The sequence below is a fragment of the Scaptodrosophila lebanonensis genome, unplaced genomic scaffold, assembly GCF_003285725.1.
Source record: "Scaptodrosophila lebanonensis strain 11010-0011.00,11010-0021.00 unplaced genomic scaffold, SlebRS2 tig00000001-arrow-pilon, whole genome shotgun sequence".
NCBI lineage: Eukaryota > Metazoa > Arthropoda > Insecta > Diptera > Drosophilidae > Scaptodrosophila > Scaptodrosophila lebanonensis.
In genome coordinates, this window is record NW_022060529.1 from 23,488,682 (window position 1) to 23,503,681 (window position 15,000).

Sequence of the window (15,000 nt, forward strand, 5' to 3'; positions counted from 1 at the left end):
AACGGGCGGAATTCTTTATAGCCACAAATAACTACATTCTTCTTTTTGGCTGCTTGATTTTGGAGACTATGTTTTTTTAGCAGTGCTCGAACTTGAACTTAAATTACATAAACTTGACTTTACTTTGATTTGCCTTGCAAGCAAATACAGGAAACCCATATCTGTCTAAAAATACGCCAAATATTGAAAAAATGTAAAAACAACCTCCTGGCTGCTATTTTATCTTTTGGGCAAATATTTGATGCTAGTCTTGGCTTTAAATACAATGTGAATTTAACGTGTGAGACAAATATTGGTGTTCCATATCTGCTTAGACAGCGTTCTGTGGTCTTATCAGGTTTAGTAACTTCACATAATAACAAATATTTCTTGGTTGTAACCGGCTTAGACTATAGATATAAATTATTCAAATCACACATTATTTTATCAAATAGACCGATTTTAACAATTCGTGAACTTGAACAATATTAGTTACAAAGATGTTAGAGTTTTGAGGAAAACAACAAATTACATTTAAGCACAACATTTAGAGGGGTTATATAGTACTTGAAAACAACAATTAAAAATGCAAGAAGCAACACACAGAGACACACACACAGAGACACAAGTTCTTTAAATTGTTCAGCACATCATTTTGCAATAATGATTAACATTTAGAGCTTATGTAACAGCTTTGGCTGCAAGCATCACCTCTTTAAGAAAGCAAAGTGGAGATCAGATACATAAAGACACCGATAACGTTAACGATAATGATAACGATAACAACATCAACATCAACAGTAATGACAACATCAATTTAAGTATAAACAAATAAACAGGTAATTACAAATACGCTGATGAGCGAACGATTTAAGAAAATAAGTAAGGTACACCAATTACAGGAAACAACAACATTGACGCAACAACAAAACAAACAGAGGGAACTAGTGTAAATGGAAAACGTGACGAAAACGTAAACAAATTACATAAATAAAAATGAAATTCCAATAAAACCTTGTTGCTGCTGCCACCAAAGTTGATCGAAAGACCGTGCAGCATCGGTTGAGACTGCGGCTCGGATTGTGACTGTAACTGTAACTGTAACTGTGACTGATGCTGGTGCTCCGGCTGGGGCTGCTGTTGATATTGACAGCAAATATTGGCATAATGCTGGCAATGAAATGCGCCAGCAAATGCACCCACGCCAACACAGGCGAGCACAGAACTCGCAGGCTGCCTGCGTAAGCAACGTAAGGAGAGCTGAGCACGTAAGACGTAACGTAACGTAACGCGAAAATGACGAGGACGAGGATAACGACGACGAGGACAACGACGACGACGACGTCCGACACGTTTGGCCAAAGTTTAAAAACTAAACGCTTGTAACGCCGCCAGTACACGTCCTTGCCATCGTCAGCTGGCTCGGCAACAACAGGGACACACTCGTCCCGTCGTCTCAGCTCGTGTTGGCGCTCGTGTTTTGGCTGCTGCTGCCGTTGCATGCTGCCAGGATTCGTCGGTTGGCTGCCGCACAGGGGGGCGTGTGTGCAAGCGAGATGGCGCGCATAAGCCTGGCATTTGATGATGGATTCATATGCGAAACATCATGAGTTTGGGGGCAGGACTCGGTTCGTTTTAAGAGCGCTCCTCAGCGCTTAGGCGGCAGACCGTGCGTATACGTTATGTTTCAGCACCTTGCCACAATTAGCCCAATTTCTGTTGCACTTTATCTCCTGAACTCTTTGCCCCTCGTCTTGTGGGTTGGTCGACGGCACCTACACACACACACACACACATAAATATTTTTTGGCTTCTATTTCGGCCAACGCAAAGCAACAAAACTGTTACACAGCAGCTAGGGGTTGTTTCCGTTGTTAGAGACCTGCGCATTGGTAGCCTAACGACGGCGCCTCAACATAATTTCCCACAAACATTCGAGCTCGTTGGGTCCTACCCCAAAGCGATAAGAGCAAGAAAACATGTGAACAGACTAACGGCAGGCCGTGCACGTGCCACGTGCGTTACGTTGCAAGTGTGGCAGTCGCCAAGTTATGTCCGGCATGCAGCAGCAGCGCACACAGTCGAAGCGAAGGGCGCCACCCGCTCCAACCAACCTGCAACCTCGCTGCCTAGGTGGCTAGCCTAGGCTAGGCTAGGCCTAATGACGTTGCCTGAAGTGCCAAAAGTGTACACTGCGGCCGCGTGTTGCATTTTGTTTTGGAATTTTTAATCAAACGCACGAGACACGAACGCGCAAATATGTAACTGAGGCATGCGCTTATTACACATGCGACATGTGGTACGCAGCTTGATATTTTATATTATATGGCAGAGGCATTGATCAGATGGTAACGCTAGAAATCCAGTGACCCCCTTTTAGTTCGCATCGAATCCTAATATTACTTCACGTAGCGGACACACGAACATTTTATTTCGATATTTTCAAATCCAATATTAATAGGAATATATGCTAGCAGATGCTCAAATGCTATGCTTATTTTTAATAAGTAATCACTTTTTATATATTTTGAATTTTAGCTGCGATGGTAACACCCCCCGTGTAAGTGTAGTATTCGCAATAACAACATCCTCATGTATGTACTTTTTGGGTTCCAACATCTTAAGAAACAAGCTAGCTTTAGGAAAAAACTCTTTCCAAATCAAACCATTTTTCATGTAGCTTGAAAACTCTTCAATTGGTCGGTCGGCAGAGCAACTTTGTCAGCTATTTCAAAAAATTCCTTTAAATTGCAGATATCATTCATATAAATGATTTAAACAACAAATGTTGTAATTAGGAATAGTCACACCTGTTGGTGAATATCCATAATTTTTGCCAACATGAGAAAACTTTCTGAAGAAATATATGTTGAGACGCCCTTTTTCGTGGCAACTACATACTTGTTGAAAACAAGGCTAGTTTTAGAATATTTTGTATATTTTGTATATTTTCAATGGAAGTATGTAATGGAAGTACACCAAAAGTTAAGATTTAAGGTAGCATATATATATGTTTTATTTAAATATGACCCAGGAATCGAGCGGATGTTTCGATAGGGCCAAATCTTTTCATTTTTAAGCCGCCAACACTGTCTCTCCCAGCTATGTGGCCTGTGCTTTGTGAACATCTTAATTAACATTAAAACAAGGAACCGAACGTAAAATGTTGTATAGAGAATGAAATGTCTGCAGTCGATACATTAGGAATGTTGCAGAAGGCTTTCGAAAAACAGGCTAAAAAATACAACTTTATAAATGGCATAAAATGTTCAAAAGAGGGCCGATGATAAATACGTTAAGCAAATCAAAGAATTCGTTCTCCACCATTATCGATAGACAACTAGAGAAATTATACTTGTATTGTTCCACAGCCACCGTATTCGCCTGATTTAACTCCGCATGACTTCTGGCTATTTAATAAATTGAACAGACCATCCCGGGGACACCTTTTTGACACGATTAAAGAAATCCATCCGAATCGAAGATCGTACTGAAGACCATTCAAAAAATGGGTTTACAAAACTATTCGAGGATTGGAAAATGCGTTGGCCTACCTCCAGCAATAATAAAGAATAAATTAATTAACAAAGATGTAAACAAAGATGTAATTAACAGTGCAGGTAATATTTGATTTAGAGCCATTTTGTAGTTAATATATTGTGTTATTTTTATTAACATTTTAAAATTCCCAAAAAAGTTGGTTATTGGGATAAATATAAAAGGGTCAGCATTTGATACGTAAATATTGTTGGACTGTATAAGTGATTAAGTTTTTAAATATACTCATGAGTCAATTATTATGTGGACTTAATTGGTTAGTAATTAGTCATTGCACAACATTGATCTGCATAATCAATAGTGAAAAATATTTATTTATAATAAGAACCGTTTCAAAAATGTCTAGTAGCAATTCATTTTTAAATAATATGTGTGTACGAGATATACACCATTAAAAATTATAAAAATTCTGGAAAAATATTTTATAAATTAAAAGAAGGCTTTGTCGTGAAACAAAATCTACGTCAATTCTATAATAAGCGAGATATTCACTAAGTACTTCTTACTTGGTTATAGCAAGAAAGGGTATGTGTTTTTAACACTCATTAGGAAGAATGGTCAACCACTTGTTATGCTAAATGTAGGAATAAGTTTGAGGCCCACTAGATTATCTTAGTCCTTTGTTGGAATTGGAATTTCTTTCTAGTGCTACTCATGAAATACAAATATTATTGCAAGGCAATCGATTTATAATATGTAAGGTTCTGCAGTAACAATTAACATGTTTCCCTCAGCAATTTCTAAAGCATTGCAAAGCGTTAATTGTGTTATAAGGAGTAGATTTCTTCAATCGCTAGGATGTACATCCAGCTTTTTTGCAATTCATGCTTATTTTAATGGGATTTTTCATTCATTTTACCAAATCAATTATAGGTTCATTCTTATTAGTTACCTTTTTTTTTTATAAAATATTTTATTTTTAAATGCCCCACCTTATCAAAATCGTGTTACTTTATCTTTAAGCTGCAATATAAACGATTTTATATCAAGTTTTTTATGAGAATAATTTTGTACATAAAGTCGTTTTTATACCCTGTACCCGTAGGGTAAAAAGGGTATATTAGGTTTGTGCAAAGTATGTAACATACAGAAGGAAGCATCTCCGACCCCATAAAGTATATATATTCTTGATCAGCATGACGAGAGAAATCGATCTAGACATGTCCGTCCGTCTGTCCGTCCGTCCGTCTGGATGAACGCGAGGATCTCAGAAACTATAAAAGCTAGAATAACCAAAGTTGGCATCCAGATTCTCCTAGGTCCGAGTAAGGACGAGTTTATTTTTTTTTTTTTAATTTTCCCCCCCTTCCCCCGCTGCAGAATTTCGTCAATAGCGTCCACATTTCAAATGCTACCTAAACCAAACTTTGCACACATAATTTATATATAATTGTCTACTGTTGTTCAAAATTTTATTCAATTCGGTCAATTCTAAGAAAAGTTATTAGCGAAACAAATTCTCCCCCCAAACTACAGCAACAAGTTCGCTCTTCTTCTTCCTCTTTTTGCTGCTGCTATGGGCGCATATAACTCAGTGACGGAAGTTTACCTGGGTACAGGGTATTACACTGTCGGGCTTGCTCGACTGTAGCGTTCTCTCTTGTTTTAAAATTATTATTATTATTAAACTATAAGCTAGATTCCAATCATCTGTCTCGACAGTTAAATCTAGTTATGCATGCACAAAAGCAACAAATCATGACCACACTAAATTGTACACATATTTATATATACAATTTTATAGAAGCTACTATGAGAACTATGAGAGGACTCAGGCAGATCTTCTGGATGGCACCTTTTCAGTCTTCTCCTTCTTGCTCTAAAGGTTTCGCTAGCACATTTGGCTGAGGCGCCCTATGTATTTTTTCAGTACCAAAGTATTCTTAAGTCCTTTCCATTGCACATTCTTCTAAATATCTTGCTTTAATTTTATTTAAATGAGATTTTTCAGAATGCCTTACAGAACATATTAGGCTCCAAATGGACTTATAAATTGTGACCTTGTTGGTGAGAGCAACCAAGCTATTTTTTATCCAGCTTTCTCCAAAACTGATCGCCGGAGCATAGTCACGTGATATTTGAAAGTAAGTCTCCTGTCAAATATTTAACTCAGATATTTGTGATCATACTTATGCTTAAGAGTGGAACCCAGCATCATAAAACTTGGGCATGACTGTGGTCTTTTCGCTAATGTGCCGTTAATGTTTATGTTTCAATCTGAGGCCCACTTTAAAAATCTGTATAAGTATTGTTGTAGAGTTACCTTTAGACACATACTTAACATATATTCCCTTTTCGGGTATACATACAAGTATAATTAGTTTATTTTAAAAATGAGTAAATTTTTTTTAAAAAGTGCCTGAAAACTACTAAATATCTAATTTGTAGAACTATCACAGGTGTCCTGTTTAAAGCGATTGCAATGTCACCCCATGTGCAGGGTCAGTATTTTTGATTGCTCATTATCAAACTCTTTGGTCAACATTACAAACTCAAAGGGCAACATTTTCTCGCCTAATCATCAAATTCTTAAACAAAAAAAAGTTCTTTGTGATACAATACAAGTACATACTTGTGTGGCACTAAGCTCTGGAAAACAAATCAGGGCACAGTAAATATTGCCAGTTAACTGCTGAATGCTTGCTACAAAAAGTGAATAATAAGCGCTGACTAGAGATGTGCACCGTTTTTCAAAAGATGAAACTAAAGTTCTTCTTGTGTATGCTCAGACACAGTTTAATATTTGGTTCAATCGATGCATGTTTAGATTTAAATAATTCAAGTTTAAATAAATACGAAATTTTTCAAATGTCCTCAGTATATTTAATAAGCAAAGGTAGCTGAATCATTAGACCCTTTATTGAAGGCTAGAATAGATGGTTAGACGAGATACAAACTGTTATAATACAAGAATTATATCTGGAATTTTTCTTTTTTTATTTCATTAAATAAGCTAAGCTTGTACCCAAAGAAATTATTTGTATACCTACATTTTTCATAAAAGTATGTTAATCGAATCAAAAGCGCACGAAGTTCCCAGTTTGTGTTTAAAACTCAAATAAATAGCTGAGACGAAGCTTACTTTATTTTTTCGGACGGCCAATAGATTTCTATAAGAGATATGTGCCGAAATAAAAAACACCGTTTATGCGCCTTACAACTAAATAACTAGTGCCATGTTTTAAATTTTTTAAACATCGGCAAAGATGCGAATATGATTTCCGACTAAGCGATTTATTGTGGGGATTTTGAAATGATGCAGAGGCGAGCAAAAAAAAATTTAGTTCTCAACTGTATTATAATTGTTTAAAAAGTTAAAATATCTACCAGTTCAAATCCAATCAAGCCTGTTTCTGTTTTCGAATTTGATCAAGGTTTGCAGGATAAATAACTTATTCAACTGAGTTATCCGGTGTCAAAGAATTTCCTTTAAATCATAAGGTTTCTATCATTCGAACGATAATATTTTGTTATTAATACTTAAGATATTTTATTGCAGTGATATTAAAGTTTAATAACTGCACAATTTACTTAATCGTTTATTTATAAATAATTGATCCGTTTTAAATTTGGTGATAACAGACTAATTGCTTTGAAGAGTTTATGTCGATAAGAAAATATTGCGACCTGAATTTTAGAATAAAATATCATTTTGAAATTACCCGTTTAAAATTTAAGTCTGCTCTTATTTTAAATTCATGTATGATTGGAAACATTTGTTTAGCATATTCATTGTTTATTCGACAGAAATTCACAAAAATCCAAACCTTAGAAGTTTCATTGTCTATGAATATACCTGTTGGAAACCCACTAGATCATACAACATTATATAAATACGAATTTTGGCAAGATTTCAATATTAAAGAGAAATAAAAATTTCTAAAATTTTATGATCTTATTTTTATTTTCTTGTAAAATATAGCAACTTATAAAACCATTACAAAAAAAGCTTATGTGGGCAAAATACACCTAATTCTATTTTTACACGGTGGATTGGTTCCTAAAAAAGTCGTGTAAAAAAGACATTGATCATATGCAAAATAAATCGTGCTAAATGGAATACAGTCGTGTAACCACATATAAAATTTTAAATTTTAAAAAAAGACCGTGTAAACACAGAATTAGGTGTATAGATCGGAGAAAATAGCTGTAAGCATTAATAAATTGGCTTATCTAACCATTTGCGCAGGCACTTATTCTTAAGCTCGATTCGGTCACGACTCACGTCCATCCCCAATGCTGGTCACAAGAAAAACAGCAAAATGAGTGAGCGCTTAAAAAATGTACACAAGTATACTTGTAGTATCCATCCCACACATAGCCATACATACAGGGTGCGCCATCTTTTATGTCGGTATGTAAACACTGAATATCTTTGAAAATAAACAACCGATTTTCAAGTATGAGATATTTTTATTTAATTTGGTTCTGTACAATTTCTTGAACTGAGTTTTTCAACACTGGTCTACTCAAGTCAATCACTAATGACGAAGCCATTCAATATCTGCACACCGACATAAAAGATGGCGCACCCTGTACATACATATATATGTATATGGGAGAAGGGAGAGGGCCGCTCGAGAGCGACTCGGCGAGCCGGCGAGCGTGTCGGTGGCAAATTAGACAGTGTGTTATCTAATTAGTCGGTGTAGGCGCACCGAGAATGGCCAATCTGTCTGTTTGTGTATATTTATGGGTGGCTCTCTGTGTGTATTGCTGTGCGTGTGTGTGTGTGTGCGTGTGTGTGTGAAGTGGTGCCAGGCGCCGGCCATCATATTTTGCAATTTAACACACATAGAAAGCGGAGATTGTTATTTGCATTTTTCTTTTGCCATTTTTTTTCCATCAATCTGTTCTTTTTCGTGGGAAGCAAGGGGTGGGGAGGGGAAGAAGGCAGGAGGGTACAATCCAGTTGGCGCTCAAGTTTCATAACAACGGAAATGCAAAAGTTTTTGCACATTGGGTGCAAAACTTTTTTGTTTCGTTTGGCAATTATGTGCTTGAAAAAAAGCACACGAAAATAATGATAATGAAGCAAGCCCGAGCGAGCCAAAGGATTTTGAAAGAAAGTATAAAAAAGCAACTGGAACAAGTGTGGTGCACGGTAGATTTGCTGAACACATGACAGCGCCATGTGCATGCAAAAGTATCTCACAGATACTTTGTAGCATGTAGTATGTACAAGTACGTATGTATGTATGTATACTTGTATGCATGTACTCGTAGGTGTCTGTCGGTCGTGCTTGCGCGGCTGTTGGTAATTTGTTTAATTTGCCAGCCTTTCCAAAAAGAATAAAAAATGAAGCAGAGACCGACACATTTCGGCACTTTTTGAAGGTTGGCTAATGGCTGTGGCCACGGCCTACGCGACTATGATAAAAAAAAGTGCAGTAATGGCAAAACTAAACTAAACTACAACTAAATTAAAATATTTTAAATTTTCCTCAAAGTTTTATCAATAAAGTGCACACAAACAGTCGGTCCCCCGCCCGCCCAAGTCGATGCAAGGCAGCAGGTTTGCATTTTCTAGCTACAAATATATAAGATAGCCATCTTGTGCGTGTGTGTGTGTGTGTGTTGATGTGTGCTTAGCTTAGCTTGTCTGCATTGGCATATGAACAGACTGCACAATAAGCCAAAAATCAAGCATGCCCCATGGATAAGACAAACCCAAATGCTTGGCAAGGCAATTGAAATATCGGCATTACTCAAGTTTTAATATGGCCAGAAGCGGCGGCAAGGACGGATGCGACGGGGCGACGGTGGCGACAGTTAGCCACTTCACACCCACATAAGACGGCTACAGCCATAACTTGAATCTTGTTTAAAAATCACTTGCCAGCCTCAACGTGAACTGTTGGCTGTTATATTCTGCTGACGCTTCCACAACACGCTCCAAAAAAAAAAAAACCAACCAAAAAAATGCTTCGGCAACTCAGCAAAAAATACAAAAATTGTGGCAAAAAACAAAGGCGAGAAATGGCTGTGAGTATCGAACGAAATAATCAACACCTAATAGATACGTTTGTACATACAAATGTATTACTATACCCAGCAGCACAAAACAGAGCAATTACCACCGCAGCACTAGTTACATGCTAGTTCATTATAGGAACTAATGCCAAGACTTACAGTTGAACTAACTCCCTGTGGGCCAACGGCATAGCGCAACAAAGCATCAGTTACCAAGAACAGAAAACACAATTAATCTTGTAGTATACATACTTTTTTTCCAGCTCACTATTTTGCTAACCATTCGCCCCACAATTGATGCTACCCCATCAGATATATGAGCAACACTTTCAATGTGCACTTGGGCTCAAATATCCTTATACTCGAAAACAATGAGCCAAGTTCTTATCTTGGGCTGCACCGAAGATATATACCCATGTGACTTACAAGAACAACTTTATTCTAAGCTCGTGTGGTTAGCGGGTATTGGAATTATCCCACAGTTATTTTTGCTTGTCATAGAAGAGGACTTATACAGAATAGTTACAATTAGTATCCTGCTATTCGCCCCTTACCAGTTGTCCGAATTAAGGTGCCTGATGGATAACGAAGAGTATCTGAAAGGACGTTAGTTTGACACTTTTGGCCAAAACTTGTTGCGTTACACAAGTATATAAGTAGTACGTATAAACTCATAAATACTACATTTGTTCTAATTTTCTCTATAAGCATACAAGTTTTTGGTACTAAAAATCGATCGTTCCTATGCAAGCTACATGATATAGTGCAACGATTTTGAACTTCAGAATATCATAAGGTATTATGAAAATCTCATAAATACCAAACTAGCTTGAGCAAAAACTAACAGTATATCCTATTTGAAGTGATTTTTACACCGATCGCCCAATGAGTCTTGCTCTTCCGGTGAATAGCACAAGTCTGGATACCAAGTTTGGTGTCCCTAGATGTTAGAGTTCTAAAGGTATCGCTGTTCATACGGGCGGACAGACAGACATGTCTATTTCGATTCGACTCTTATGTACCTATATAATGGCTTTTGGAGCTTCTAGTATAATGCTATCTTTTCAAAACATATCGTTTGTACAGTTATATGTTGGCTGATATGACGACATACTTGATCTCGAAATACTTTCATGCTGATCATATAAGTACTTGTATGTACACATGGTGATCTACCATCTTCCTTTTCGGTATTATAAACTAACACTAGCACAGCAACATTCCATTATTAGAGGAGTTTTGCAATATTATAGATTACACCCATTGTCATAAATAAATAGTAAAAGCAACCGGAAAATTTAAAATAGTGTAGAATAATTATGTATATAAAGCTAAAAAAAAAAACAATGAGTGAAAAAATGTGATCGATTATACGTTCTTTGGCAGTCGAACTCACGTAAAGGGTGGATTACTGCACATTATATCGGAATTGTGTCTATGAGTGTCTGTTTGTCTGTCTGTGTGAGCATGTGTGCAGCACGGAGTTGAGCCAGGCTGGTATACAAAATGAACTTGTACAGCATGCACATATAGGGCATCTGTGTGCAAAATTGTGTAACTCTAGCTCTTATGTTCTCTGAGATCTAGGAGTTCATACGGACGGACGGACGTACGGACAGACAGATAGACAAACAAGGCTAAATCGACTAATCTTTACATGCTGATCAAGAATGTATAAATCTCCTTCTACTTTTCAGGTACTGAATACAACAATAAAGTGGAAATACACGGCTAATGGCATTGCTAAATCCACTTGTTACTTATCCATTACTAATAAATGTTAGGATACATTTTGGCATGCTTTCAAGTATTTTGCAAGCAATCGATAAGAAATACAACTAACTTATGAACAAATCGTGTAAACACAACCACATCAAAACAACTGATGGAATAGTTCACCAAATGAGCCAAATCTCTTCTCATGCGCCCTTGGTAACTGGTGGGGTTAGCTTCAGGGCCTGTACATGCGCACATACTGTATACTTAGTTGGTACATATGTATAGTGTGTATGTTTTCTTGGTAGACTTGCTGCACATTTTATCTGAAAGGAACAACAACAACAACGCTGCTGCTATTTCTGTAGACATCAGCAATTGTCTTGAATTTGTTGTCCTCGGGCGCGCTTTGGAATCGTGCGCTTCCAACTCAAGTCACCACTTGGCTAATCGACAACGACAATCTCCAAGGCATTCAAACGTTGAGCTCGAGCACCATTTCATGTTTCCATTTGCTCGATAAATGCTGCAGAGCGAGTGGGAAGGTGAATTAGGAATTCTTTAGGCTCAATGGATAAATATAATTAGTACTCTAATGCAAGCAGAACACATGCAAATTCGTGATGTCCGATAATTATGGAATGTACAATCTTATAAATGTATAATAAGAAAATTACTCAAAGGGAAAAATATTTGTTTCTTTTTTTAAATTAAAATAAGTATTTCATTTTTTTAAATTCATCCTCATTATACACTACGCAAAGGGTAGACATAGATAAACAAACAAACGGCTATATCGACTATACTTCTCATGCTGATCACTAATAAACGAGTATCTATATAAATTCTAAGGTCTGGAACACCTCACATTCACACAAATCAAGTAAACCATTTCAACCTTTGGGTTCAAGATATAACAAGCCTAACAACCCATCACTAACAGTACACAATTGCGGACCAAACTCCAAACTCAAATATGAAGGTTACGAAAATAAAACATGATCTTATCGTTCTTAGGGCTTGGGGGAATATTAATATTAATGTTAGTTTGGTTATACGTACGAGCAGGCGGACATGGCTTTATAGACTCATCTCGACGTACTGATCAAGAATATATGTACTATACGAGTATATACTTTTTAGGATCACTGTATTGCTTCTTGGCGTTACTTATATAGTAAACTCGACTATAGATTCTCTGAAAATCTGCTTCTATCATAAATGCTATACATAGTATATGTATGTATGTATATGACGAAAGTTTGATCAGGCTGATCAGGCATTAATTTGAATTGAAGCTTTAAAGAGTAGACTCAGCAAAACAGACTTTCACGAACTCAAAGTTTCCACTTCTTGTAAAGCTTTTCACATTATGGCGAAAAGTGCCCTTCATCTTCTACTTAATACTCCAATATAAAAGCGAACTTTTATACAGAATTGTACAGAATTTCAGTGAGTGATTGGACGAAACAAGGCTGCTTTGTGTCAGTCAATTCCTAAGGCAGCGCTAATGCTCCCCAGCGATCCCATCATCATCAGGAACATGGGATTCAAATGGCAGCGCGGCTGGCTAGTGTTAAAATCAATGAGCCTCAGTGGCATTTACAGTTGAGTGAATGGCAAGCTGAAGCAAAGAGCATTCGGCACAATAGAGGCAGTGGTGCCACAGCCACGGGCGAAGTTTATTCACATTTAATTGAATAATTGTTAGGCATGCCAAACACGTACAAGTCCAAATGAGCGGCGTGTGCAGGACAATGCAAACAACAAGAACAACAGCAATAAAAGACGGAAAGCCGAATCAGCAGAAATTACTCAACACAATTGCGAACACGGCTTTAAAGGCAACATTTCGAATTTCGCGCCTTGAAACATGCAACAGAAAAAGTGAGGTCAACACTCAACTGGGAAACAAAGACAATCCTTTATCCAGCACCCTGGAAGATTGCGTCAGCGTGATGAGAGACATGCGATCCCATGGCTACTAACTGTTTGTTTACACCTGCTGAGCGCAAATTTATGCGCCGCATCAAAAATACACTAAAACCGACAAGCGGCAGAGGTCAAAGGGCGGGGGGATAACAGACTTACCGTTCCCAAGTGGCACATTCATTTGCGTTGACGTTAGTTGTTGTTGCTGTTGTTGTTTCAGCTGCTGTTGCTGTTGCTGTTGCTGTTGCTGCTGCTGCTGCTCAACTGGTGATGTTGTTGTCGTTGTTGCTGTTAAACACAATTTATTGACCGTTGCTGTAGTTGTTGTCGTCGCTGTGGCATTCACACTCAGACGCTCCAGCGCTTCAAGCTGTTGCTTATTGTTGTTACTGCTGCAATTATTGTTGTTGCTGCTACTCAACTGCTTGACGGCCAACGTTGTGCCATTGTTAGTGCTGCCCAAACGGTAGATAGTAGTTGCCGGCGTTGTTGTTGTTGCTGCCGTAGCCGTTGCCGGTGGTGCTTTGAGCTTATGCAACGTTGTGGCCACACCTTTGGGCGCCTTCGCAGTTCGTGTTACGCTCAGCACATGCTGTGTCTGGGCGTTGTTGCTGCTGCCACCATTGCTGCTTGTATTGTTGATGTTGGTCGTGCTGCTCACCGCAGAGCCAGACGACGAATTGCGTATAACCAGTATGGACTGTGACTTCTCCAAGCGTTTAAGGGTCTGCAACACAAACGGAGATTTGCTGTCGCAATTGCTTTCCGAGCTAAGACTACGCGAGGCCTAGTCGCAAAGATTAAATGATATTAATAAGTATGACGAGTTCAATGCTCTGCTTTGTTTTTCAACTTACATGTTTCAACATAAATGGACGTTCAATGAGTTTGGATGTTGCTGTTGTTGCTGCAGATGCTGCTGCTGCCTTGTCGGAGACAGTAACCAGACTATGCTTCGTTGTTGTTGTTGTTGTTGCTGTTGCTGTTGATATGGCCGGCGCACCCTGCGCCTTCAATACACTCTCCAACTGAGTAGCATTAATAGGTGTTTGCAACAGAATGGTGTTGCCATTGTTGCTACTGCTAATGGAGTCCTTGGCCAGATTATTGTTGTTGGTAGCGAGAATGGAAATGCTTGAGCTGGCATTGGTCGTTTGTAGAATGGTCTTACGCGCTATTGTTGTTGTTGTCGGCAGCTGGTTTAACGTAATGGCAGTTGCTTTCTCCTGTTGCTGCTGCTGCTGCTGTTGCTGCTCGTTCAACAGACTTAAAATGTCCTGCTTATTTTGTATGACGATTTGACCATTTTCATTGCGCGTGCCGCGCAGCAAGATGAAGTTGCTGCCGTTGCTGCTAAGCTGTTGTTTTTGCTGCTGGTGTTGCTGCTGTTGCTGTTGCTGTTGCATGGCCTCGATTTTAAGCTTGGCCGCTCGTAAAGTGCTGGTCGTTGTCGCCTCTGCTTCGCTGTTCTTATTAAGTTTGCCACTGCTTTGTGATTTGACCAGAGTTGTGGCACGGCTTTGGCCATTTTTGCTGTGGTTGCTGTTGTTATTGTTGTTGGCTGCAAAGCAAACAGATTTGTATTATTATGAACAAATTGCTGCCAAAAGGCCGAAACAAAAAAATGTTGTCGCGCTCCTGTCAGCTCAACGCATAACTCAACGCCCCGAAAAGCAAATTGACAAACTACTATTGTGTTTAGATGCAAAAGATACTTGGGGGCTGGCCATTGTAGCTAAGTTGAGTAGCAACCCATTCGCCGTTCGCCGTTAGCCGGTCGACCGTGCCGGACGAGAGAGCGCGCGCTTTCAAGAAAGATAAACTGCCGGAAATTTATTACTT

General features: G+C 38.3%; 1 protein-coding gene across 7 annotated transcripts in view; it reads right to left on the reverse strand.

The window, feature by feature from the left end:
• LOC115619987 (myb-like protein P) overlaps window positions 1–15,000 on the reverse strand; it is a 55,986-nt gene that overhangs the window by 36,834 nt on the left and 4,152 nt on the right. For all 7 annotated transcript variants that reach the window (XM_030513053.1, XM_030513055.1, XM_030513054.1 and 4 more), the window contains exons 2-3: window positions 14,016–14,719; window positions 13,318–13,945 (exon numbers count right to left, since the gene is read on the reverse strand). In XM_030513053.1, the coding sequence (XP_030368913.1) occupies window positions 13,318–13,945; window positions 14,016–14,719 (1,332 nt within the window). The remainder of the gene's footprint in view (window positions 1–13,317; window positions 13,946–14,015; window positions 14,720–15,000) is intronic.